The sequence below is a fragment of the Stegostoma tigrinum genome, chromosome 27 (assembly GCF_030684315.1).
Source record: "Stegostoma tigrinum isolate sSteTig4 chromosome 27, sSteTig4.hap1, whole genome shotgun sequence".
NCBI classification, from domain to species: Eukaryota; Metazoa; Chordata; class Chondrichthyes; order Orectolobiformes; family Stegostomatidae; genus Stegostoma; species Stegostoma tigrinum.
In genome coordinates, this window is record NC_081380.1 from 49,397,951 (window position 1) to 49,425,543 (window position 27,593).

The 27,593-nt window shown below is 42.2% G+C and overlaps 1 protein-coding gene across 12 annotated transcripts in view; it reads right to left on the reverse strand.

Moving 5' to 3' along the window:
* The window catches only part of ncor1 (nuclear receptor corepressor 1), a 382,757-nt gene that overhangs the window by 161,410 nt on the left and 193,754 nt on the right, over positions 1 to 27,593 (reverse strand). For all 12 annotated transcript variants that reach the window (XM_048557338.2, XM_048557340.2, XM_048557334.2 and 9 more), the window contains one exon: positions 9,417 to 9,604. In XM_048557338.2, coding sequence (XP_048413295.1) covers positions 9,417 to 9,604 — 188 coding nt within the window. The remainder of the gene's footprint in view (positions 1 to 9,416; positions 9,605 to 27,593) is intronic.

Below are 27,593 nucleotides of genomic sequence, written 5' to 3' on the forward strand. Positions count from 1 at the left end.
AATAAATCAACAGCAAAACAGTTGCTTCCATCTAGTAACCCCATTTTAAAGTCATTGAAAACATAAACTCAAGTAGTCAGGGTGGTTCATTAACCTTTACAAAAGTTAGGTGGGAAATCCCAGATTCAATGACTTATGTTGTGTTAGCTTAGTCACAGACCCATAACTAGGAATCCTGAATAGCTTATAAACAGATGGAAACACGAGGGGCATTTACTATCTATCAGTATATTGTGAAACATGTCAGTTGTATCAGACTATGATGTATTATCAACTGATTGAGAAACTGCCTCTTTACACAAATGACATAGAAGCAGGGAAGCAACCCATGTGCCAAGATCAGAAATACATTTCTTACCAGCAATCCTGATATACCCAGAGATAATGGGAACTGCAGAGACTGGAGAATCCAAGATAACAAAGTGTGAAGCTGGATGAACACAGCAGGCCAAGCAGCATCTCAGGAGCACAAAAACTGATGTTTCGGGCCTAGACCCTTCATCAGAGAAGGGTCTAGGCCCGAAACGTCAGCTTTTGTGCTCCTGAGATGCTGCTTGGCCTGCTGTGTTCATCCAGCTACACACCCTGATATACCAAGTACAGCAGGAAATGATGGCATACTTAAACTGGCCACTGTTGGGATGCAGGTACACTGTCCCAAATCCTGCACCCTCAGCACAGACATACCAGATTTTGAATATTCACAGACTCTGCATCTCCCGCCTTTATCAGACAACAGCAGGCAGATGATCAAGATGAGCACTTAACTTTCAAGTTTATGAACTAGCCAGAAGTAGTTTCACCTTTTGTTTCTAAGGCTAACAATCCCACCCCCGCAAGACATTTTTGCTGAGGCAATTTCCTTGTATTATGAATACACTAATTAAGAGCAGGAGTAGGCCTTTCAGTTCCTCAAAGCTGCTTTGCCATTTAACCTAGTAAGATTGTGGCTGATTTGATTACTGTACATTTCCACCAACTGACAAATTTATATCTCATTGCTTATCAAGAAAGTATGAACCCTTGCATTGAAAATATTAAAGTTTCTGCAACCAACCTTGAAAATGTCCTAAGGATCACGACCCTCCGTGAGAAAACTTATGCCTCATCCATTTTAAGTGAGCATCCTCTACTTTTAAATGATAAGCCCTAGTTCTAGATTCTCCCGTTAGAAGAAACATCCTTACCCATAACATTCCTGTCAAAACTCCTCAGAATCTCAGACATTTCAATTAATTCACTTCTTACTCTCCAGGGGATACAAGCCGAACCTAATCATCCTTTTCTCATAAGGCAACATACAGACTCCAGCCAGTAGCTGAGTACTCCTTCTCTGAATACCTTCAATGCATTTATATCCTTCCTTAAACATGGTGGCTAATACGATATGCATTACTCAAGATGTGGTCTCACTGGTGCCTGCACAACTGAAGCATGTCCTCCTTATTTTATTTTAATTTAATTTAATTTCCCTTGCAATAAATACTAACAAGCTATTAGCTTTCCAAACTCCTTCCCTTACTTGCATATTAGTCTTTTGCAATTCATGCAAGAGGTGACCTGATAGCTCTGCATCCTTTCGCCATTTGGGGAATGTGTTCATTTTGGCAGAAGAATAAAAAGCAAGTATACAGTTTCCCATCTACATTATGTTTGCCAGATCTGTGCCCACTCACTTAACCTTCTTTATTTTTATGGTCTCCGTATATCGTCTCTCCAACTTACTTTCCTTCCTGTATTTGCATCATGAGCAAATCTTGCAACTATTCCCTTAATCCAAGTTCGTTGTATAAATTATAAATAGTTAGGTCCCAGCTTTGATTCCAGTGGCACATTATACATTATAAGCTGCCAACTTAAAACAACTCTATTTATGACCTCCCTCTGCTTCCTGTTAGCCAGTCGATCTTCTAACCATGCCAGTATCCTGTTCCTGACACCATAAGCTTTTACTTTCTGCTGTAGCGCCTTAACAAATGCCTTATGAAAATTTAAGTACAGTACATCCACTGGTTTCCCTTTATCCACAACACGGCAGGGCAGTTGAGTGAAGTAAAAATGGGGGAACACTTAGGGTCCACCAATCATAATTCTATTAATTTCAAAATGGTTATTGAAAAAGATGTCCAAAAAGATTAAAGTTTTTTAATTGGAACAAAGCAAATTTTAAAGGTAGGAGACAAGAACTTTCACAAGTTGACTGGAGTAGACTGCTCACAGGCAAAGGGACAACTGACAAGTGGGAGGCGTTCAAGAGTGTGAGGACGAGTGTTCAGAGGGATTATGTTCCTGTTAGAGTGAAGGGCAAGGCTGGTAAGATTAAGGAACAATAGATGAATAAAGATATTGAGGTTCTAGTCAAGAAACAATGAATCTTATTTTAGATATCGAAAACTTGGTTCAATTGAATTTCTTAATCAATACAAACAGTAACGGGGCATTCTTAAGAAAGAAATCAGGAGGGCAAAGAGGGGACTTAAGATAGCATTGGCAGTTGAAATAAAGGATAATCCAAATAGATTCTATAAACACATTAAGAGCAAGAGGGTAACGAGTGTGTGTAGAGCCCCTTAAAGATTAAGGAAGCCATCTCTGTGTTGAATCCCACCCTGAATTCCATGTGACCCAACTTTACTAATTAGTCTATGATATGGAACCTTGTCGAAGGCTATACTGGAGTCCAGGTAAATGTTTACTGCTCTGCCCTCCTCAATCTTTCTGGTAATTTTCTCAAGAAACTCAATCATGTTTGTGAGACATGATTTTCCTCACAAAAACCATGCTGACTATCCCTAATCAATTTTGCCTCTCTAAATGTTCATAAATCTTATTTTTTAAATCATCTCCAATAATTTACTCACAACAGAGGTCAGACTCACAGGTGTATAGTTCCCTGGTTTCTCCTTACAGCCTTTCTTTACAAAGGTGCAACATTAGCCGTTCAGGCAGTTTATGGATGATGTAAATATTTCTGCTGGGGTCTTGCACATTCTTCCCTTGCTTCCCACAATGTTCTGGGATATATTAGCTCAGTGCCTGGAGATTTATCCACATTTATATTCTCTTAAGACCTCCCAAACTTCCGCTTTTGTAATAGTAACTGTTCCTAAAAATATCGAAATTTATTTCTCTACATTCTCTCGACTCCTTTCTCCACAGTGAAAACTAACACAAAATATTCATTTAGTATAGAACATAGAACATTACAGCACAGTACAGGCCCTTCGGCCCTCGATGTTGTGCCGACCTGTCATACCGATCTCAAGCCCATCTAACCCACACTACTCCACGTACGTCCATATGCTTGTCCAATGACGACTTAAATGTACCTAAAGTTGGCAAATCTACTACCGGCGCAGGCAAAGCATTCCATTCCCTTACTACTCTCCGAGTAAAGAAACTACCTCTGACATCTGTCCTATATCTTTCACCCCAGAAGAGATTTACTGGTGTGGAAGGTCTGAGTTATAATGAAAGGTTGGAAAGACTGGGACATTGTTCACTAAGGTGTAGCAGGTTGAGGGATTACACCTTATAGAAGTTATAATGAGGGGTATAGATAGAATTAATGGTAGTTGGCTTTTCCCTAGGATGGGCAATTTCAAGACCAGGGAGCACATTTTTCAGGGGACAGGAGAAAGATTTAAAAAAGACACAAGGGGCAAATTTTTTATTATAGAGATTGGCTCACGTGTGGAATGAACTCTCTTAGGAAGTGGTGATTGTGGGTACAATTACAATGTTTAAAAGACATATGGATAAGTACCTGAATAGGAAATGGTTTGGAGGGATATAGGCCAGAAGCAGGCAGGTGAGATTAGTTAAATTTGGGATTACAACTGGACCAAAGGGTCAGTTTTCATGTTGCACGACTTTATGACTCTACTTTACTTCCTTAAAGACCTCCAATAGATTTGTTAGATTTCTTTTGCACAACCATGTAGACTCATTATGATAGCTTGAACTCATCTAAGTACGCTGTTTTAATTTAATATTAACTTACAAAATCCAACTTTTTGAATAGAAGAATTACATCTGTTCCCTTCAAAATTAATGAGACCGTCCCTGAATCTAGCTTAATCTCTTGACCATGACGCGCAGACATAGAGGAAACTGATCTAAGATCCTTTGATTCTGTCTACATGCCCATGGCTTTAGCAAAGTAATCTAACCTAAAGCTTCTAGTCACCAGTTTGCTTTAAATTGGGTGAGTTAACTCCCCTCCTTATCACAGACTGATACTCCACAAAGGACCATTTGACATGCAAGTCATTACTGGCTAGCTGTTTGCAACTGCAGTACAGTTCATCTATTTCTCCATTCTTCTCCACAGCCATGCACATTTATTCTTTAGGTGCTTATCCATCTTCCTTTTCAAAGCTAGAATTGAATGCTCCTTCAACCTCTCTCAGGCACTGCAGTCCAAAATCCAAAAAGTCACTTCACGTCACTTTGCTGATCTTCTTAAATGGACTTCTGTTTCTCATCCTTTTGACAACAGTAAAAAAATCTCTATCCATTCTGCCCAGACCCCACATGATTTTGATCATCCCCATTAAATCTTCTAAAAGAAGAACAACCACAACTTCTACAATTTAAGCACAAGGTTACAAGATGATCAGAGGATTTACAAGATGATCAGAGGATTACATAGGGTGGACAGTGAGAGTCTTTTTCCGAGGATGATGGCTTCAGCTTGTACAAGGGGGCATAGCTACAAATTGAGGGGTGATAGATTTAAGATAGATGTCAGAGACAGGTTCTTTACTCAGAGTGTGGTAAGGGCATGGAACGTCTTGCCTGCCAATGTAGTTAACTCAGCCACATTAGGGGCATTTAAACAGTCCTTGATAAGCATATGGATAATGATGGGATAGTGTAGGAAGAAGGGCTTAGATTAGTTCACAGGTTGGCGCAACATCGCGGGCCGAAGGGCCTGTGCTGCGCTGCATTGTTCTATGTTCTAGCCCTCAACCACAGGTCTATCCTCAGTTTTTTTTGAAGATCATCTCAATTATCTTCAATCTTCCATGAAGTGTGGTGCTGAGAAATGGACTCCAGTTCAAAGGATGCTAAGTCAGTGTTTTATGAAGGACGAAATTACTACAGTTGCTGAAATCTGCATGGAAAACAAGAAATGCTGGAGCTCACAGTGGGTCAGACAGCATCCATGGAGAGAAAGCAAATGAACGTTGAGTCTAGATGACTCTTCTTCAGAACTGCCTGACCCACTGGGATCTCCAGAGTTTTATCAACCATGCTTATCAAAACTGCCTTACATTAGTACTTTGTGTCTTTATAAATAAAGTCCTAGAGTTTATATCAGAGACACTGGGAACTGCAGATACTGGAGAATCCGAGATAATGAAGTGTTGAGCTGGATGAACGCAGCAGGTCAGGCAGCATCAGCTTTTGTGCTCCTAAGATGCTGCCTGACCTGCTGAGTTCATCCAGCTCAACACTTTGTTGTCCTAGAGTTTATATTTTTTTAAAATCATTTTCTTACACTGCTCTGCAATTTCAACAATTCGTGTATAAACATCCCATGTTGTTTCTGCCTCTGCACCCTCTTTAGAGTTGTACCCTTTATTTGTATTACTTCTTTGTTCTTTCTACCAAAGTGCATCATTGCATGAACTTTCATCTGCCATTTGTCTGCCCTACCAATATTCTCTTGAAGTTGATTATTTATTACACAGAATTCATTATATTTCTTGGTTATGTATCATGTGCAAATTTTGAAACTATGCTCAATCTACGTTGTTACTACATAGCAAGAAAAGCAGTGGACCAAGTATCAACCTTAAGACATAGTCAGAACGGATGTCTATTTCCAGGAATTTGGAGCACAATGGGCACACTTAATGTCAGAGACTGTTGTCAGAAGGTGGAGTGTGCTTATGAGTGTTCATTATATGAGCAACGGAAGCCCAGGGCATGTTATGTATGCCACCAGTGGAAGAAGCAAATGTCTTTATCAGTACATTGTCAAATACTTTGTCAAAAACAGTGTTACATACAAACGTTGAGGAGGGAGGGCAGTATTGTAAGCAGAAGTATCAACCTCAACTGTTAAATACTTTTCTTTAAAAGCCATGCAAATCGGTAAAGGTGCATTTAATACTTGCAGTGATGGGTGACAGAAAGTACATTCTGTGGGGATCTTTGCAAAGAGGTTAAAAGGACAATTTAGCAAAAAGAAACATTGAAAATACTGACTATAAGAGACAATGATAAAATCCAATATCCTCATAATGAGCAAAAGAATTCAAAATAAAATGGGAAGGTATTTAAGAAACAAACAAGACAGGACACATGCAGGATTAGTGAACAGACACTTGATATCAGTTTTTTTTTACAGTAGAGGCTTGGAAAGAGAAAACTACAACAGCAGACACTCTTGATAGATTTAAAAAAAAGCAAGAGGGGTGTCAGCTAGCTCAACTGGCTGGCCCCTTTCATTTACAATGTAAAATAACAACAACAGCATAGGTTCAATTCCCATACTGGCTACGGTTACTGTGAAGGGCTCTCCTTCTGAACCTCACCCCTCACCTGTAGCACAGTGGCCCTTAGGCTAAAACACACCAGTTGTCTCTGTCTAATTGTACAGCAGCTCTGTAGTAGCGTTACCTTTACATGGAGAAACAACTTTAAGGGGCAACACGGGGCTCAGTGATTAGCACTGCTGCCTGACAGTGCCAGGGACCTGGGTTTGATTCCAGCCTCGGACAACTGGCTGTGTGGAATTTGCACATTCTCCCCGAGTCTGCGTGGGTTTCCTCCAGTTAGGTGGATGGCTATGCTAAATTACTTGTAGTGTCCAGCGAGGGAAATGCAGGGATTGAGTAGGGGTGGGTCTGGGTGGGATGCTTTTGGGAGGTCACTGTCACAGGGGAACGGGTCAAATGTCAAATGGTGTGCTTTTGCATTGTAGGGATTTTATGATGATTTCAGGGCAGAAGTGCTTTCTGTTTTTTTTCTGTGGAGTTATAGTTTAGCAACATTTTCTGTACTACTAAGGACTAGGGATTAAGGCCCTTGAGTAATTGACTTAAGTATCTTCCAGAAGGTTTCATTTAGAAGGCTCAAGTCATGGTAGGAGACCTCAAAACTGAAAACTGTGTTTTTCCTGCTTTATGTGGGAAACCATGAACATTTCCAGTGCCTGGGGCCAGCGTGTGTGCAAGAAATGCCTTCAGCTGCGGCTCTTGCACACTGTTAAGCATCCGCATGGTGGGGAGTGTCAAAGATAGCATGTATAAGAGAGTTGGTTACACTGTAGGCTAAGAATCCACAGATAGGAAATGAATGGGTGATCACCACCAGGTAGAGCTAAAGGACTATACAGGCAGTGCAGGGGTCTCCTTTGGCTATTCCCTTACAAAACAGACATACAGCTTTGGATACTCTTATGGGAATAGTCTCTCAAGAGAAAGCAGCAACAACCAAATTCATTGCAATGCAGTCGGCTCTGCTGTACAAGGCATGAGTAAAAAAGACTGGGAATGCAATAGTTATGGAGATTTCAATTTTAAGAGGAATAGACAGCCATTTCTGTGGCCACAAATGAAGACATTATATGTTGCCTCCCTGGTATCAGGTCAGGGAAGTCTCAGGAGGAGCTACAGGACATTCTGGAGGGTGAGGGCAAACAGCCCGTAGTCATAGTACAAGCAAATAGGACCTTTTTTTAAAAATCTAAAAGCAGAACATAGGGAGTTAGGAAATAAGTTGAAAAGAAGATTCCTACCCTTGAGATCTTTAAGATGACTACCAGTGCCGCGTGCCAGTCCGAGTAGAAATAGCAGGATATGTCAAGTGAACATGCAACTGAAGAGACAGTGCGATGGGGTGGTAGATTTCAGATCCTTGGGAGTGGTTCTGGGGCAGGTTAGACTGGTATAACCTGGGCAGGGCTGGGACAGAAGTCTTATGGTGAGCATTTGCTCGAGCGGTTGAGGTGCATTTGGTGGGAAATGGTGTTGGGGAAGTTAGTAAATTAAAAACAGTAAATTTAGTTGAAAGCCGATAACCCCCAACCCCTGATAACCTACAGCCCAGAGTACTTCAGGAAATAGCCCTACAAACATTTCCAAGATTCTATAGATTAGAGGGTAGCTAATGTAACCCCTCTATTTAAAAAGGAGGGTTCGGAGAAAACCGGAGAATATAGAACAGTCAGACTTTTAACGTATTGTGGAAATCACCAGAGTCCATTATAAAAAAAGTGAACAGTTGACCACTTGGAAAACAGTGGCAGGATTGGATAGCGTCAGATTTATGAAAGGAAAATCATGCTTGACAAAACTAGTGGACTTCTTCAAATGATGTGACAAATAAGTTGACAAAGGCAAGCAATATGGGTTACTTGGTCTTTCAGAAGGCTTTCGTCAAACTCTCACATAAAAAACTACAGCATAAAATTAAAGAGCACAGGAATGGGGGTAGCATATTGAGATGGATAACTAACTGGTTTGCAGAAAGAAAATAGAAAGTTGAAATAAGTTTTTTTTTGTGAATGGCAGGCTGTGATTAGCAGAGTTACTGCAGGGACCAGCATGTGGAACTGAACTATTCACAATACATATTCATGATTTGGATTAGGGAGCTATGCAGTTTGCCAAATATGCAGATAAAATAAAATTGGGTGGGAGGGGAACTGCAAGGTGGTGCAGAAATGTTTCAGTGTAATTTGGCAAACAGCGAATGGGAAAATGCATGACTAATGCAGTAATATGGTTAAACATGGGGTTATCTACCTTGGGAGCACAAACAGGGAGGTAGATAATTACATAATGGCTATAAATTGGGAGAAAAGGGATGTGCAGTGAGACTTAGGTTACTAGTACACCTGTCCTGAATGCAAGGATGCAGGTGCAAAATGCGAAAAAGGTGGCAAATGCTATGTTGGCCTACACAGCAAGTGAATTTGAGTACTGGAGCTGAGAAGTCTTGTTGCAATCATACAAGGTCTTGTGATTTAAACTGGGCATTACAACAAATATTTTGCAGTCTTGGTCTCTCTATCTGAGGAAGGACGTTCTTGGTATAAAAGGAGTGCAGCAGAGGTTTTCCAGACTTAAGGAGATAACTGACAAGATGATTGTAGCTGCATTGGTAGTGATCTTTCAGGAATCACTGAAAAAAGACAGGGAAGGTCTCAGAGGGCTGAAAAATGGCTAACATTACATCCCTGCTCAAGGAGAAGTAAAGTGCTTCATAATTAGATCACATGCTTTCTTGCAACAACTTACTGGATGTTTTGTACTTTTAGTTCAGACCTTTTATTTCAGTCAAAGATTGTGAAACATTTAGTATAACAGTAGGAGAGAAGCATAGAACTTGTAATTTTCTATTCTGCAGCTGCTATTTCACTGGTTAGAAAACATTTCATTGTGGGCAGGTATACTCACCAAGTTCAGGTGGAGGAGGTGGATTGGGCGGCTCTTCACTGATGGCTTCTTTTGCCATGGATCGCAAGATCCTGCCTTTCCGCCTCCCCTGACTGTTTGCAGTTTTCCGCCCTCGTGGAGCAGACTGTTCCTTTTCTTCAGGTTCCTCTCCTGCAGTATCTGGTTTATCCTTTTCTTTGATAGTTTCCCTGAAGTGGCACAAACAAAGACAATTGTGATTTAAACAGGGTGTTACAGCAAATAAGTCACACGCTAAGTTCAGCCTTCCACTCCAACAATGTAAACTCCAACTTCCGTGTCCTGGACTTTGCAGTTACACAAATCATCTGAGAAACACCCAATAGCAAGAGACTCAAAAACATGGTAAATTAAGAATGGGAGGTCAGAGAAACAGTCAACACAATTTTACATAAACACAGGTAGAGAAAAAGGAATTCTCTTACTTGCCTGGAGAGCTAACAGGGAAGCAGCAAATTGACAGTTTTAAATATTTTGACCACAATCATGTTTGAAAATAAGCTGTATTGGCTTGATCAGTGATTTGTAATAGCAGGCACAACAAAATTGCTACAAAAGGCTTAGGACTTTTTAAAAAATTCATTCATGGGATGAGGGTGGAGCCAATATTTATTGTCCAGAGGGCAGTTGTGAGTCAATCACATTGCTGTGGATCTGCAGTTACATGTAGGGCAAGCCAGCCAAGGATGGCAGTTTCCTTCCCTAAAGGACATTAGTGAACCAGATGGGTTTTTCCACCAATTGACAATGGATTCATGGTCATCATCAGACTCTTAATTCCAGACATTTATTGAATTCAAATTCTACCATCTGCCGCAGCAGGTCCCGAGAACACTGGACTGTTAATCCAGAGATCCAAGCAGTGATAATACCAGTAGGTCACTGCCTCCCCATCACATTAGATAGAACCAGTTAGCTTTGAATAAACTTTCACAGCTCAAATTCTGCACAGCTTCCATTTTCTCAAAATTACAACTGCATTGATCAAAACATTAGTCTTTTGGTAAACAAATCAGTGCTACAGAGTTTGATATTAATCACAACCCAAACCGTACAGCATCCCAGGAGATGATACAAGTAACAATAAGAACACATCAATAAAATTCCATTCTTTAAATACTTATTCAGCACCTCAACTGCTATAACCTGCCCACCCATCATCACAGTTAGCTTGAATTCTAACCTTGCTCGAACAGTTAGGTGAAATAGTGCTGCTCATTGTGAAGGTGGCACAAATCTGCTTTCAAGCACTACTTTTTCATGACCAGAGTAGCAGCCAGAGTAAATTGGAGCCATACAGAATCAATTGCCGAAGTGAAAGTGTTGCCAAATTCAACATTAACACAGATACAAATCATGAAACTGATTAATGGGATAAAACAACTTGAAAATGATTTTAAAAAAAAACTTGATTTCATACAGTAGACTAGTCATTTAACAGATCCAAATGCACACAAACCTTTGAAGAAAGAATCCCATAAATGTCTTTGAAAACAGACAGTAGAGAAATTAAAGAAAAAAAACACATGAAGGAAGGAGGCTCTGTACCTCCAATCAAAGAAACAAAGAGACAAGCTTCATATGCAGCAATTTCCAAATAATGAGAAAGATGCAGAATGAGCTTCCCAACATGTTAAGCCTCAACATAGAACTGACTAAAGGCAAATGTTGCAAATGCTACAAATCTGAAAACCGAAGTTCTGGAGAATTCATAGAGGACTTGCAATATTAACTCCACAGATGCTGTCAGACATGCTGAGTTTCACCAGCATTGTGCATTTGTTACAGGACTGTAAGCTGGGGTGTAAAAACTAATTTAACTTGAAGTTGAACTCAAAAGCACAAAAGCAAGTAAAACTACTGGTTATGCCAAAGGTTTACAGCATCAAAGACCTTTCCTCTGATCGTTCCATCACCAGACCTTTATCAATCTAATTTTATGACGTTTTTGTTTCCTCAAAACCATCATCCAATCCTTGTATGTCTTTCTTTCAAATATTCACATCTTTCCTAAAAAAAATGGAATATTACTGATTCCCTGTTCCAATAACAGTGACAAGAAATTTATTAAAAAAAACTTTTCTTCAATCTTCTGGTTGCCCAACACTTCAAGAAGAAATAAACTGGCCTTCTAATCACTACCCAGCCAGGACATTTCAATTTCATTTTAAAAAAATCTATTAGCTATTCTATAACCCTTATTGTTCTACTAGAATTAGCCCCTGTACCTTGTCCCAATAAAATTCAATTATCCCAGTGAATCATCACTGCATCTGCTTCTTGCAATGAGGCTCTTGATTAATACACTATAGACTAAGTTGTTGGGTTAAAGAATTTGCCTTTACCAGGGTACTGCGTATTCCACTTATAACATCCAAACAAAAACTACCAACTCTTTTGTAAGGTTTTAGTTATCTACTCTCTTACTCATGAGAATTATGTACCTTAATCCATAGGTCTCTTTGCCATCCACTGCCGTAAGTATATTTCCACTGCGCGTACGCATTCCTTGCATTTCTTTCATACTTCAAATTAAATTCTATCCAGTATCCATCAAGATAATGACTGATATTTTTTAATTAAACAGTTGCATTAACTGGGCTTATATCATTCACTATGATAAGGTGTGGAGCTGGATGAACACAGCAGGCCAAACAGCATCAGAGGAGCAGGAAGGCTGACCATTCAGGCCGAGACCCTCAGAAACTTCCTCTTGCATCATTAATTGTTAGGTGGCCTTGGCCAGCACCTCACCTACGCAGACGACAACATTCTGGTGAACAAAGGAAAAGCCTGGTGCACGTGCTTCATTGTCACTGCAAATGGAAAAGGAGTCAACTGCACTGGATTCAATTCATGATTATGTGCAGATGCAGTGTCCCCTCTAAGCTGCTGTTTCGTCCAACTATTTTGGACGCATGCATCCAAATGGTTATATGATGGCTATTATAAAGTACCAGTTGCAAAGGTGGATTGCACCACAAATGACTTTAGGGGATAAGAGCCAAACGTGGTTAGGTGAAATCAACAGCAAAAACTTACTGTGCCTGACTAATGCACATCTGCTGGGTCCTGAAACAAATAGCAAGAGGAAACCCTCCTGAAGATTTCAGCTCTGACCCAGGGCATTCATAGGAATGATTTCAATTTCAACACTTTTCCGGCCCTGGTTCTGTTACCTTGTGAAGCAGCAGTATGGCTGCGATAGACAGGAATGTTGTGAGAGGGAGGTGCAATTGGTGGGAAGTTGGACTGAGCAAATGAGGTAGCAGGGTCAGCTAGTGGAAGGAAAAGGCAGAGATAATGGGAACTATAGATGCTGGAGAATCCGAGATAACAAAGTGTAGAGCTGGATGAACACAGCAGGCCAAGCAGCATCTTAGGAGCACAAAAGCTGAAGTTTCAGGCCTAGACCCTTCATCAGAAAAGGGTGGGAGAGGGTTCTGAAATAAATAGGGAGAGGGGGTGAGGCGGATCGAAGATAGATAGAGGAGAAAGTAGGTGGACAGGAGACAGACAGGGATGGAGCCAGTAGATGTGAGTGTAGGTGGGGAGTTAGGGAGGCGAGAGGTCAGTTCAGGGAGGACGGACAGGTCGAGGGGGCGGGATGAGGTTAGGAGGAAGGAAATGGAGGTGCAGCTTGAGGTGGGAGGAGGAGATAAGTGAGAGGAAGAACAGGTTAGGCAGGTGGGGACGAGCTGGGCTGGTTTTGGGATGCAGTGGGGGGAGGGGAGAATTTGAAGCCTGTGAAATCTACATTGATACCATTGAGCTGCAGGGTTCCCAAGCGGAATATGAGTTGCTGTTCCTGCAATCTTTGGGAGGCATCGTTGTGGCACTGCAGGAGGCCCAGAATGGACATGTCATCTAAGGAATGGGAGAGGGATTTGAAATGATTTGTGACTGGGAGGTGCAGTTGTTTATTTCAAACCAAGCGGAGGTGTTCTGCAAAGCGGTTCCCAAGCCTCCGCTTGGTTTCCCCAATGTAGAGGAGGCCACAACGGGTACAACAGATGCAGTATACCACGTTAGCAGATGTGCAGGTGAACATCTGCTTGATGTGGAAAGTCTTCTTGGGGCCTGGGATGAGGGTGAGTGAGGTGGTGTGGGGTCAGGTGTAGCACTTCCTTGAGCAGGTGGCAAGGAGAAAGCATTACCAAGTTATTAAAACTTAGTTTTTTTTAAGACTTGTGAAAATATTGAGATTTACGGGAATTTGGTCCAGTTAATATCAGTGATCCAATTATTCTGCTGCAGCTCATTTTGTGGAACAAAAGAAGCTTGATCCTACTGACATTTGACATTTTTAAGACACAGGTCATTAACTAACCAATGCCTTTCTGGTGTATGGTACTAAGTTTAAAACAAGGTGTTCTGAAGTTCAAACATCACCCACAGTAGATTTAAAATTGAAACCTGGAAATTTTTGAACCAATATACTACTACATCAATGGCTACACTGATTGCTTCATCTTCTATACCCTTCTAAAACTATATTATACATTTCTTTTAAATTTTGATTGGTGGTACAAATGGCACATTACCTGCATAACACTGCACATAATGAAATCTGCACATAGGACACAATGAAAAATCGAGGGAACATTGATAATGATCTTCGTTTTGCTTTCTGACACTTAAAAGCAAATTTTACTTCTGCGGTTACAGATCTCATCACCTAGAAAGATTAAGTCAGGAGTGTGATGGAACACTCCCCACTTGTCCAGATGAACGCATCTCCAACACACTCAAAAAATCTCAACACTATCCGAGACAAAACCGCCACGTGACAGAAGGACTATCCTGTACCTCTCATATTCACGCTATGGTCACTGGCCAATGTGGCAGCAGAACATACCATCTAAATAAAGGATGCACTGCAGAAACTAACGAATGCTGGACTTCATAGCAAGAGGAATTGAGTATAGGAGCAAAGAGGTCCTTCTGCAGCCGTACAGAGCCCTGGTGAGACCGCACCTGGAGTATTGTGCGCAGTTTTGGTCTCCAAATTTGAGGACAGACGCTCTTGCTATTGAGGGAGTGCAGTGTAGGTTCACGAGGTCAATTCCCAGAATGGTGAGACTATTATATGTTGAAAGATTGGGGCGACTGGGCTTGTATACACTTGAGTTTAGAAGGATGAGGGGGGATCTGATTGAGACGTATAAATAATTAAAGGATTGGACGCTCTGGAGGCAGGAAGCATGTTTCTGCTGATGGGCGAGTCCAGAATCAGAGGATACAGTTTAAAAATAAGGGGTAGGCCATTTAGAACAGAGCTGAGGAAAAACTTCTTCACCCAGAGGAGAGTGGTGGATATATGGAATGCTCTGCCCCAGAAGGCAGTGGAGGCCAAGTCTCTGGATACTTTCAAGAAAGAGATGGACAGAGCTCTTCAAGATCGCAGAATCAAGGGTTATGGGAATAAAGCAGGAACAGGATACTGATTGTGGATGATCGGCCATGATCATAATGAATGGTGGTGCTGGCTCGAAGGGCCGGATGGCCTACTCCGGCACCTATTGTCTATTTGTAATTCAGAGGATGAGGTGTTCAGCTTTCCAATGGACAGAACAGGGAGTGAGGTTGTTAGTAAAGAAACACGGTCGATGGAGTGTAATTGTGGACACAGGGATGATTTGAGGTGTGTATACTTTAATGTTAGAAATATCAGAAATAAGGCAGATGAACTCAGAGCATGGGTCAGTACTTGGAGTTATGATGTCGTGGCCATTACAGAAACTTGGGTAAATCAGGGACAGGAATGGTTGTTGCAAGTTCCGGGATTTAGATGCTTTAAAAGAAATAGGGAGAGCGGAAAAAGAGGCAGCGGAGTGGCATTGCTAGTCAGGGCTAGTATAGCAGCTACTGAAAGGCAGTTTGAGAACGATATGTCTACAGAGTCAGTTTGGGTTGATGTCCGGAACATGAAAGGAGCAGTCACTTTTTTGGTTTTGTTTTAAAAAACAGGCCCCCCCGAAAAGTTAGAGAAGTGGAGGAACGGATTGGGAGGCAGATACTGGAAAGGTGCAGAAATCACAGGGTTATAGTTATGGGTGACTTCAACTTTCCAAATATTGACTGGAAACATTTTAGTTGTAATAGTTTAGCTGGAGCAGATTTTGACCAGTGTTCCTGACACAGCATGCAGATAGACCAACACGAGGAGGCCACTTTGGATTTGGTGCTCGGCAATGAACTGGGCCAAGTGTTAGACCTGTTGGTAGGAGAGCATTTTAGCGGTAGCGATCATAAATCTGTTACTTTTACTATAGTCATGGAAAAGGATAGGTACACAGAACAGGGTAAGGTTGAAATTGGGGGAAGGGTAATTAAAATTCTGTTAGGCAAGAACTGGACAACATAAAATGGGAACAGATGCTGTCAGGGAAGAGCACTATTGAAATGTGGAGATTGCAAATGCATGGTGCGTGTGCTCGATATGTTTGTCCCTAGCAGGCAGGGAAGATGTGGTCGAATGAGGGAGCCTTGGCTCTCAAGAGAGGTCGAACGACTGGTTTAGAGGAAGAAGGATGCTTATGTAAGGTTTAGGAAACAAGGAATGGAAAAGGCTCCAGAGGGAAACAAGTTATCCAGGAAGGAACTGAAGAAAGCGCTTATGAGAGCTATAAGGGGGCATGAGAAAACCTTGGTAGGTAGGGTCAAGGAAAACTCCAAGGCTTTTTACACGTACATGAGGAATAAGAGAATGATGAGAGAAAGGGTAGGGCTAATCAAGGACTGTAAAGAGAATTTGTGCACGGAGCCTAAAGAGATAGGAGAAGTCCTGAATGAATACTTTTCTTTATTCACAACTGAGAAAGACCTAGTTGTAGAGGAGGACAGTGTGAAACAGGCTGGTAGGCTAGAGGAGGTTGATGTTTGTAAGGAAGATGTACTAGGAATTTCGAGGAACTTGAAGATAGATAAATCCCATCGGGCCCAGGAGACTTATGCAAAGATTCTACGGGACACGAGGGAAGAGATTGCTGTGCCTTGGGTGATGATCTTTTAGTCCTCATTGTCCATGGGTATAATGCCCGATGACTGGAGACAGGCAAACGTCGTTCCCTTGTTCAAAAAACGAAATAGGGATAATCCTGGAAATTACAGGCCAGTTAGTCTTACTTCAGGGTAGGCAAATTATTGGAAGGGGCTCTGAGAGATAGGATTTTTGATCACTTAGAAAGGCACAGTTTGATTCATGATCGTCAACATGGATTTGTGAGGGGTCGATCATGCCTCACAAGCCTTACTGAATTCTTTGAGGAGGTGACCAAACACGTGGATGAAGGTAGAGCAGTGGATGTGATGTGTGGATTTAAGTAAGGCATTTGATAAGGTTCTCCATGGTAGGCTTGTGCAGAAGGTAAGGAGGCATGGGATAGGGAGAAATGTGGCAGATTGGATTCAGAACTGGCTGACCCTTAGAAGACAAAGTGTGGTAGCGGACAGAAAATATTCAACATGGTGCTCAGTTACAAGGGGTGTACCACAAAGATCTGTTCTGGGTCCTTTCCATTTGTGATTTTTGTCAATGATTTGGATGAAGGAGTGGAAGGGTCGATTAGTAAGTTCATGGATGATACGAAGGTAGGTCAAGCTGTGGACAGTGCGGAGGGCTGTTCTAAGTTGAGAAGTGGCAGATAAAGTTTAACCCTGAAAGTGAGAGGTGACTCATTTTGGAAGGATAAACTTGAAAGCAGAATACAGAGTTAACGGAAAGATTCTTGGCAGTGTGGAGGAGCAGTGGGATATTGCGATTCATGTCCATGGCTCCCTGAAAGCTGCCACCCAGGGGGATAGAGTTTTAAAAAGACGTATGGTGTGTTAGCTTTCATTAATAGAGGGACTGAGTTAAAGAGCCGTGAAATTATGCTCCAGGTGTACAAAAGCCCGGTTCAGCCATATCTGGAGTACTGCGTCCAGTTCTGGTTGCCTCATTACAGGAAAGATGTGGAAGCATTGGAAAGGTGCAGAGGAGATTTACCAGGATTTTGCTTGGAATGAACCGAAGGTCTTACAAGGAATGGTAGAGAGAGCTTGGGTTTTTCTCTACAGAATGACAAAGCATGAAAATTGACTTGATAGAAGTCTACAAAATGATCAGAGGTATAGATAGAGTGGACAGCCAGAGACTTTTTCGTAGGGTGGAGGTAGCTATCACAAGGGGGCATAGCTTTAAAGTGAGTGAAGGTAGATATAGGGGAGACATCAGAGGTAGGTTCTTTACTCAGAGTGGTCAGGGCGTGGAATACATTGTCAGAGAGGGTAGTGGAGTCGGCCTCATTAGGGGCATTTAAGTGGTTATTAGATAGACATATGGATGATTGTAGAAGGTAGGGTTGGAGGTTAGATAGACCTTAGGTTTAGGGTAGAAGTTTGGCAAAGGGCCAAAGGGCCTGTAGTGTGCTGTACTGTTCTATGTACTAACTCAGCATCCTGCTCCCACTTTTTCCTCATACTCTTTGATCCCTTTAGAATCTATTCTTAGCCCTAAGAACTATATGTAACAACTTCTTGAAAATAATTAATATTTTGTCCTCAACTACATTCTGTGACAAAGAATCCTAGAGGCCCACCACTTCCTACTGAAGAAACCTCGCCCCACTTCAATCCTAAATGACCTACTCCATACCCTTAAATTATAATGCCGTTTCTGGTCTCGTCGGTCATCAAGAACATTCATCCTGCTTTTACCTTCTAGCCCTCTCAGACTTTAATAGGTTTCTATGCAATTCTCCTTATTCTTCTAAACTCCAGTGAATATAGTCCTAACCAATTCAGGCTCTCCTCATATGTCATTGCCACCATCTCAGAAATTAGTCTGGCAAACCTTTGTCATGCACCCACCATAGCTAGAACATTCTTCCTCACGTAAGGAGACCAAAACTGCACATAATACTCTAGGTTTGGTCTTACCAATTCCCTGTCCAAGTGCAGCAAAACATTCCTCCTCCTGTATTTGAATTTTCCCAGTATGAGGGATAATGACCCACTTGTCTTTTTCACCTTCTACTACACCCACATGCATCCTTTCAACAACTGGTATACCAGGTCTCATTCTGTCCTGCCCCCCCCTCAAATCGCTTACCACATCCCCAAACAATCACTATTCACTGAATAATCTGCCTTCCTGTTTTTCCCATCTAAATGGATTACTTCATCATTATCCACATTATGTTTTATCTACCATGCATTTGCTCATTCACTCAAATCACGCTGAAGCATTTTTGGATCCTTCTCGCAGCTTGCCTTCGCACCGAGCTTTGTACTGCCTGCAAACTTGGAGATGTTACACCGAATTTCCCCAATTTTTCTTTAAAATATATTGTGACTGTCTGGGGTCCAAGCACTGATCCTAGCAGTGCCTCACTAGTCACTGCCTGTCACTCAGAAAAAGAAGTGTCAACTCCTCCCTTTGTTTCCTGTCTGCCAACCAGCTCTCTTCCATGGCAGTACAATACCCTCAATCTCATGCTTTAATTTTATACATTAATCTCTCAGGTGGGACCTTATCAAAAGTCTTCTTTAAATCAGAGTAAACTACATCGACTGATTTCCCCTTATCAGATCTATCAGTTACATCTTCAAAAGATTCCAGTAGATTTGTCAAGCTGAGGCACCTCTCATAAATCCACACTAACTCTGTCCAATCCCAATACTGATTTCCAAGCCATCTGTTATAAAATCCAATGGATTCTCGTAATTTCCCCATTGCCACTATCTAGCTAACTTGTCTATCAATTTTGATTTCTCTCTTTTGCCTCTGTTTTTAAACAGTGAAATTACATTAGCTACCCTCCAATCCATACGGTCTGTTTCAGATTCACCAGAATCTTGAAATGCAACTACCAATTTATCGTTTACTTCTAGGGGCCACTTTCTTAAATTCTCTGGGATGCAGATTATCAGGGCCTGGGGATCCATCAGTCTTTAGTTCTATCAATTTCATAAATACCATGTCCATACTAATGCTGATTTCCCCAAGTTCCTCCCTCTCACTAAACCCTGTATTCGCTAACATTTTTTTTTGGAACATTACTTCTGTCCTTTGTGAAGGCAGAATCAAAGTATCCAACAGAAGATGGTTGAGACACGTTACTGAGACGTTCTGGGGGAATCTGGCTCAGTCACCTCGACTGATCAGAAGAACGAGAGAAACCTCCCCCCACCAAACCTTTAGTCAAAAGGTAAACAGAAACAAATATCGGGCTTGGGAAGCTAAAATTAGACAGGGCCTGTGAGGAATACAAAGAAAGTAGGAAAGAACTGAAGCAGGGAATTAGGACAGCAAGAAGGGGCCATGAAATGACCTTGGCAAGTAGAATTAAAAACAAGATGATAACTAGGGAGAAGGTAGGATCACTCAGGGATAAAAGAAGGAACCTGTGCTTGGAGGCAGAGAATGTAGGCGAGATCCTAAATGAGCACTTTGCATCAGTGTTCTCTCAGGAGAAGGATATAGAAGCCAGTGAGATTTGTGTGGAGTGAGCTAATATGCTTACACATTTTGAGATCTCAAAAGAAGTGGTGTTGGGTCTGTTGACGAGCATTAAGGTGGATAAGTCCCCAGGGCCAAAAGACATCTGCACCAGGTTTTTGAGAGAGACAAGAGAGGAGATTGCTGGGGTCCTGACCAAGATTTTTCTACCCTCGCTAGCCACTGGAGAGGTCCCGGTGTAGTTCGTGGTTTCCTCTATTCAAGAAGGGAAATAGAGACAATTCAGCAAACTACAGACCAGTGAGTGTCACACCAGTGGTTGGCAAGCATTTGGAGAGGATTCTCAGAGATACGATTGACACACATTTGGAAAAATATGGCCTAATTAGAGACAGTCAGCATGGCTTTGTGCAGGGCAGGTCAAGTCTTACTAACTTGATTGAATTTTTTGAGGTGGTGAAAAAGGTAATTGATGAGGATAGACAGGGGATGTTGTTTACATGGATTTTAGTAAGGATTTCAACAAGGTCCTACATGGTAAGCTCATCCAGAAGATCAAGATGCGTAGGATATATGGGGACTTGGCCGTGTGAATTCAGAATTGGCTTGATCGTAAAAAGGCAGACGGTAGTGGTGGTAGGGTACTTTTCAGGCTGGAGGTCTGTGACTAATGGTGTTCTGCAGGGATCCATACTGGGACCCCTACTGTTTGTGATATAGATAAATGGCTTGGATGAAAATATAGATAGATGGGTTATTAATTTTGCAGACGATACAAAGATTTGTGGAGCTGTGGATAGTGTAGAACGTTGTCAATAGATACAGCAGGATACACGTAAGTTGCGATTATGGGCAGAGAAATGGCAGATGGAGTTTAATCCAGGCAAATGTGAGGTCCCGTACTTTGGGAGATCAAATGTTAAGAAGCATACAGTTAATGGCAGGACCCCGAATATCATTGATGTTCAGAGGGATCTTGGAGTTCAGGTCCAGAGCTCTCTGAAAGTGGCCAAGCAAGTAAATAGGGCGGTGGTGGTGGTGTTTAGCATGTTTACCTTTACTGGTCAGGGAATTGAGTACAAGAATCAGGATGTGATGTGATGTTGCCGCTTTATGAGGCCATAAATAAGAGTACAGTGTTCAATTTTGGTCACCACATTACGGGAAGGAATTGGAGGTTTTGGAGAGGGTGCAGAAGAGGTTTATCAGGTGCTGCCTGGATTAGAGGATATGATCTGTAAGGTGTGACTAGAAAAACTTGGGTTGTTTTCTCTAGAGTAATGGAGGCTGAGGAGGCTTGATAAGAGTCAATAAAATTATGAGATGCACAGATTAGCTTGACAGTCAGAATCTTTTCTCCAGAGTTGATAAGTCTAAAACCAGGGGGCATACATTTAAGGTGAGAGGGGGCAAGTTCAAAGGAGATGTGAGGAGCAAGTTTTTCTTTTACAAAAAGCATGGTAGGAGTGTGGAATGTGCTGCCAGGAGTCGTGGTAGAGGCAGATGTGATAGAGGCCTTTCATAATCTTTTGGATAAGCGCAAGGATACGTGCAGGAAATGGAGGGATATGGACCAAAAGCAGGCAGAAGGGGTTAGTTTCATTTGGCATAGTTTTTGCACATCATGGGCCGAAGGGCCTTTTCCTGTGCTGTACATTTCTATGTTCTTAGTAGTTAATTTGTCTGTCTTCTCTGATCCCATTTTAAACTCCCTTGTATTTGCAGATATATTCTATTTTGTTCAAAAAGCGCACAATTTGCAGATAGTGACATTTTATAATGGAAATAAAACCAGTCTGATTCCAAGTTCATACACATCCAGACTTTAAACAAGGCCTCACACCTAAAATACATTGTCTGACCCGAGATGTCACCTCTGGTACACTGGTAAAACCTTCAGTTATCTTGGGGTATTGATTTGAAAGAAATTCTGGGATTTGCATATTAATCCTTTCTAACTGATTAGAAATTTAACTGCCATCTTAGGTTTAAAGAGCAAAGAAAATTACAACACAGGAATAGGCCCTTCTGCCCTCCAAGCCTGCGCCGAACCAGATCCTCTATCTAAACCTGTCACCTATTTTCCAAGGATCTGTATCCCTCTGCTCTCTGCCCATTCATGTATCTGTCTAGATACATCTTAAAAGACATTCTCATGCCTGCCTTTACCACCTCTGCTGGCAACGCATTCCAGGCACCCACCATGCTCTGCGTAAAGAACCTTCCACGCATATCCCCCTTAAACTTTTCCGCTCTCACCTTGAAATCGTGACCCCCTAGTAACTGAGTCCCCCACACTGGGGAAAAAGCTTCTTGTCTATACCTCTCATAATTTTGTAGACCTCAGTCAGGTCCCCACTCAACCTCCGTCTTTCTATTGTAAATGATCCTAATCTACTCACCTCTCTTCATAGCTAGTGCCCTTCATACCAGCTAACATTCAGGTGAACCTCCTCTGCAAAGCATCCACATCATCTTGGTAATGTGGCCACCGGAACTGTACACAGTATTCAAAATGTGGTCAAACTAAAGGCCTACACAACTGTGGCATGACCTGCCAACTCAATACTTTGTCCGAGGAATGAAAGCATGTACGCCTTCTTGACCACTCTGTTGACCTGCGTTACGACCTTCAGGGTACAATGGATCTGAACACTCACATCTCTCTGTGGATCAATTTTCCCCAGGGCTTTTCCATTTTCTGTATAATTCACTTTCAAATTAGATCTTTCAAAAATGCATCATCTCACATTTGCCTGGATTGAACTCCATCTGCCATTTCTCCAAGCAACTCTCCAATCTATGTATGTATATTCTGCTGCATTCTCCGGCAGACCCCTTCACTACCTGCTACTCCACCAATCAGTTTCATTGGCAAACTTGCTAATCAGACCATCTATACCTTTCTCCAGATCATTTATGTATATCACAACAACAGTGGGCCCAGCATGGATCCCTGTGGAACGCCACTGGTCACAGTTCTCCATTTTGAGAAACTTCCTTCCACTACAACTCTGTCTCCTGTTGCCTAGCCAGTTCTCTGAGCATCTAGCTAGTACACCCTGGACACCATGCGACTTCACTTTCTCCATCAGCCTACCATGGGCAACCTATTCAAATGCCTTATGGAAGGCCATGTACACGACATATACAGCCTTTCCCTCATCTATCAACTTTGTCACTTACTCAAAGAATTCTACCAAGTTGGCAAGACATGACCTTCCTTGCTCAAAACCATGCTGCCTATCACTAAGCCCATTGTCTTCCCAATGCAAACAGATTCTATCCCTCAGTATCTTGTCCAGCAGCTTCCCTACCACTGGCGTCAGGCTCTCCCATTGATAATGCCTGGATTATCCTTGCTAACCTTCTTAAACAAGAGGGCAACATTAGCAATTCTCCAGTCTTCTGGGACCTCAGCCGTGCTCAAGGATGCTGCAAAGATATCTGCTAAGGCCCTGGCTATTTCCTCTCTCACTTCCCTCAGCAACGTGGGATAGAACCCATCCGAACCTGGGGACTTGTCCACCCTAATGCCTTTTAGAATACCCAACACTTGCCCCATGCCCTCTTTATGCCGATGTGACCGAGAGTAATCAAACATCTATCCCTAACCTCAACACCCATCATGTCCCTTTCCTCAGTGAATACTGACGTAAGGTACTCATTAAGAATCTCACTTATTTTCTGACACCTCACATAGCTTCCCTCCTTTGTCGTTGAGTGGGCCAACCCTTTCTCTGGTTACCCCCTTGCTCCTTATGTATGGATAAAAGGCTTTGAGATTTTCCTTAACCCCATTTGCTAAAGATATCTCATGACCCCTTTTAGCCCTCTTAATTCCTCGTTTCAGATTGGTCCTACCTTCCCGATATTCTTCCAAAGCTTCATCAGTTTTCAGTCGCCTAGACCTTAAATATGCTGCCTTTCTCCTCTGCTAGTCTCACAATTTCACCTGTCATCCATGGTTCCCTAAGCTTGCCATTTCTATCCCTCATTTTCACAGGGATATGTCTGTCCTGCACTCTAACCAAACTCTCTTTAAAAGCTTCCCACATATCAAATGTGGATTTACCCTCAAACAGCTGCTCCCAATCCACATTCCATAGCTCCCTCCGAATTTTGCTATTGTTGGCCTCCCTACTCCTTCCCCCCCCCACCCCACCCCCCCTCCCCACCCCCGCCAAACTTAGCACTCTTCCTTTAGGACCACTCTCGTCTTTTTCCACCAGTATTCTAAAACTTACGGAATTGTGATCACTATTCCCAAAGTAATCCCCGAATGAAACTTCAACCACCTGACCAGGTTCATTCCCCAACACCAGGTCCAGTATGGCTCCTTCCTGAGCTGGACTACATACATACTGCTCTAGCAAACCCTCCTGGAGGCTCCTTACAAATTCTGCTCCATCTTGACCCCTAACACTAAGTGAATCCCAGTCAATGTTATGAAAATTAAAATCTCCCATCACAACCACCCTGTTGCTCCTATATCTTTCCGTAATCTGTCTACATATTTGTACCTCTATCTCATGCTCGCTGTTGGGAGGCCTGTAGTACAGCCCCAATTTCACCCTTCTGCACCCTTCCAATTTCTGAGCTTTGCCTATCTTGTTTCACTGCTCTAGTCCTCCATACAGCCCTCCTTCAGCACAGCTGTGGTTGACTAGTAATGCAATCCGTACACCCATTTTACCTTCTCTCTATCCTGCTCGAAGCATCTATATCCTGGGATACTTAGTTGCAGATGTTGCTCTTCCCTCAACCAAGTTTCAGTAATAGCAATAACATCAGACTCCCAGGTACCAATCCAAGCCCTAAGTTCATTAAGTTTGTTCAATGCATTCACATTAATTTGATGACCCTTTGATCTTTGGCTTATAAATTCTTTGTCTGATGCCACCTCTCTCACTGACACCTGAAGGAGCAAGACTCCAAAAGCTTAGGCCTTCAATAAACGTGATGTACTATAACCTGGTGTTGTGTTATTTTTGACCTTGTTTCTGATTGTAAGGGCCCGACATTTGTCTGCATTAATCTTTTTCTCTTCACATACCTGTAGAAATTTTTACAGTCAATTTTTATGTTGCCACAAACTTACTCTCTCATTCAATTTTCGCCTCTTGTCCTCCTTTGCTGAAATTTAAATTGCTTCCACTCCTCAGGTCTGTTGGTTTTTTTGCCTCTGGATAATCTACATGCCCCTTCTTTGGATCTCGTACTATTCCTAAATTTCCTTGTCCCACTTCCTGTTTTATTTTTGTGCCAGACAGAAATGAACAATTATTGCAGTTACTTCATGCCCTCTTTAAATATTCGCTACTGCCTATTTGTTATCATCCCCTTCAGGAAGATGCTCCAATTTACCATAACCAGCTTATGCCTCAAACCATCATAGTTTCTTCTGTACAGATTCAGGGCCCTAGTCTCAGAATAAACTGTATCACTCTCTACCTTAATGAAGATTTCATTACATTATGATTGCTCAACTAAGTTTGTGGATGGTACGAACAATAGAAGTGTTATTGACAGTGAGGAGGGTAGTCTCAGGCTATAGTTTGATGTTGATCAGCTCGTAAACTGGACAGAACACTGGCACATAGAATCTAATCCTGATAAATGTGAGGTGATGCATTTTGGGATGTCAAGTTAGGGAAGAATATACACACAGTGAATGATAGAAACCAAGACAGTACTGAAGAATAAAGCATCCTTGGTGTACAAGTCCACAGTTCCCCGAAAGCATCAACACAGGCACAGAGGGTGGTGAAGGCAGCACGTAAGATGCTTGCCTTCATTAGCTGGGGCATTGGATATAGGAGCAAGAAAGCCTTCTCACAACTTTATAAAACATCGGTTAGATCACAGATTAAATACTGTGCGCAGATCTGATCACCACATTACAAGAACGTAACAGTACTGGAGACAGTGCAGAGGAGATGTTGCCTGGGGTGAAAAGTCTCAGTTTTGAGGCCAGACTGGATACACTGGGCTTGTTTTCCTTGGAGGGTGAGGAGCAGAATCTAATTGAGAAATCCAAATTGAGAGGCATAGACACAGTGGATTGTGAGGATCGCTTCCATATGGCAGATGTGTTTAAGACCACAGGGCATAAGTTTAAAGGTGATAAGCAAGTGGTTTAGAGGAGATCTGAGAAAAGTTATTTTCACTCAGAGGATATATGGAACATGCTGCGTAAGTGGGTGGTTGAGGCACAACATTTAAGAAGCATCTGAACGAGTACTTAAAATATCAAGACAGAGTAGGCAATGGATCACATGTTGATAAATGGGGCCAGTGTAGTTTGGTGTTTGTTGGTTGGCATAGAAATGGCGTGTTGAAGGGAGTATTTCTACGCTGATGAACTATGACTCATCCTAAAGAAGCCTCACATAGCTGGTCTGTCATGACACAAAACCAATCTAGGGTCACCAGTTCTCTAGTTTTTCCTCAGTGTATTAGGCTGGTTTTCTGGCTCATGTGGCATCCTGGGATGATTCTTCTTTAGTACTGCTATTGATCTGAATTTCCCAATCCCCAGGTCTGGATGGGATCTATCCCAGGTTATTGAGGAACGTGAGAGAGAAAATAGCCGGGGCCTTAACAGATATCTTTGCAGCATCCTTAAACACGGGTGAGGTCCCGGAGGACTGGAGAATTGCTAAGTTTGTCCCCTTTTTTAAGGAGGGTAGCAGGGATAATCCAGGTAATGATACACTGGTGAGCCTGACGTCAGTGGTAGGGAAGCTGCTGGAAAAGACAGAGGGATAGGATCTATGCCCATTTGGAAGAAAATGGGTTTATCAGTGATAGGCAACATGGTTTTGAGCAGGGAAGGTCATGTCTTATCAACTTAATAGAATTCTTTGAGGACATGACAAAGTTGATTGATGAGGGAAAGGCTGTTGATGTCATATACATGGACCTCAGTAAGGCGTTTAATAAGGTTCCCCACGGCAGACGGATGGAGAAAGTGAAGTCGCATGGGGTCCAGGGTGTGCTAACTAGATGGATAAAAAAACTAGCTAGGCAACAGGAGACAAAGAGTTGTAGTGGAAGGGGGTTTCTCACATTGGAGACCTGTAACCAGTGGTGTTCCACAGGGATCTGTGCTGGGATCACTGTCGTTTGTGATATACGTAAATGATTTGGAGGAAAGTATAGGTGGCCTGATTAGCAAGTTTGCAAGATTGGTGGAGTAGCAGATAGTGAAGGGGACTGTCAGAGATTACAGCAGAATATAGATAGATTGGAGAGTTGGGCAGATAAATGGCAGATGGAGTTCAATCCGGGCAAATGCGAGGTGTTGCATTTTGGAAGATCCAATTCAAGAGCAAACTATACAGTAAATGGAAAAGTCCTGGGGAAAACTGATGAACAGAGAGATCTGGGTGTTCAGGTCCATTGTTTCCTGAAGCTGGCAATGCAGATCAATAGAGTGGTCAACAAGGCATACAGCATGCTTTCCTTCATCGGACAGGGTATTGAGCACAAGAGTTGGCTGGTTCATGTTACAGTTGTATAAGACTTTGGTTCGGCCACATTCAAAGTACTGCGTACAGTTCTGGTCGCCACATTACCAAAAGGATGTGGGTGTTTTGGAGAGGGTGCAGAGGTGGTTCACCCGGATGTTGCCTGGTATGGAGGGCACTAGCTATAAAGAGAGGTTGAGTAGATTAGGATTATTTTCAATAGAAAGACGGATATTGAGGGGG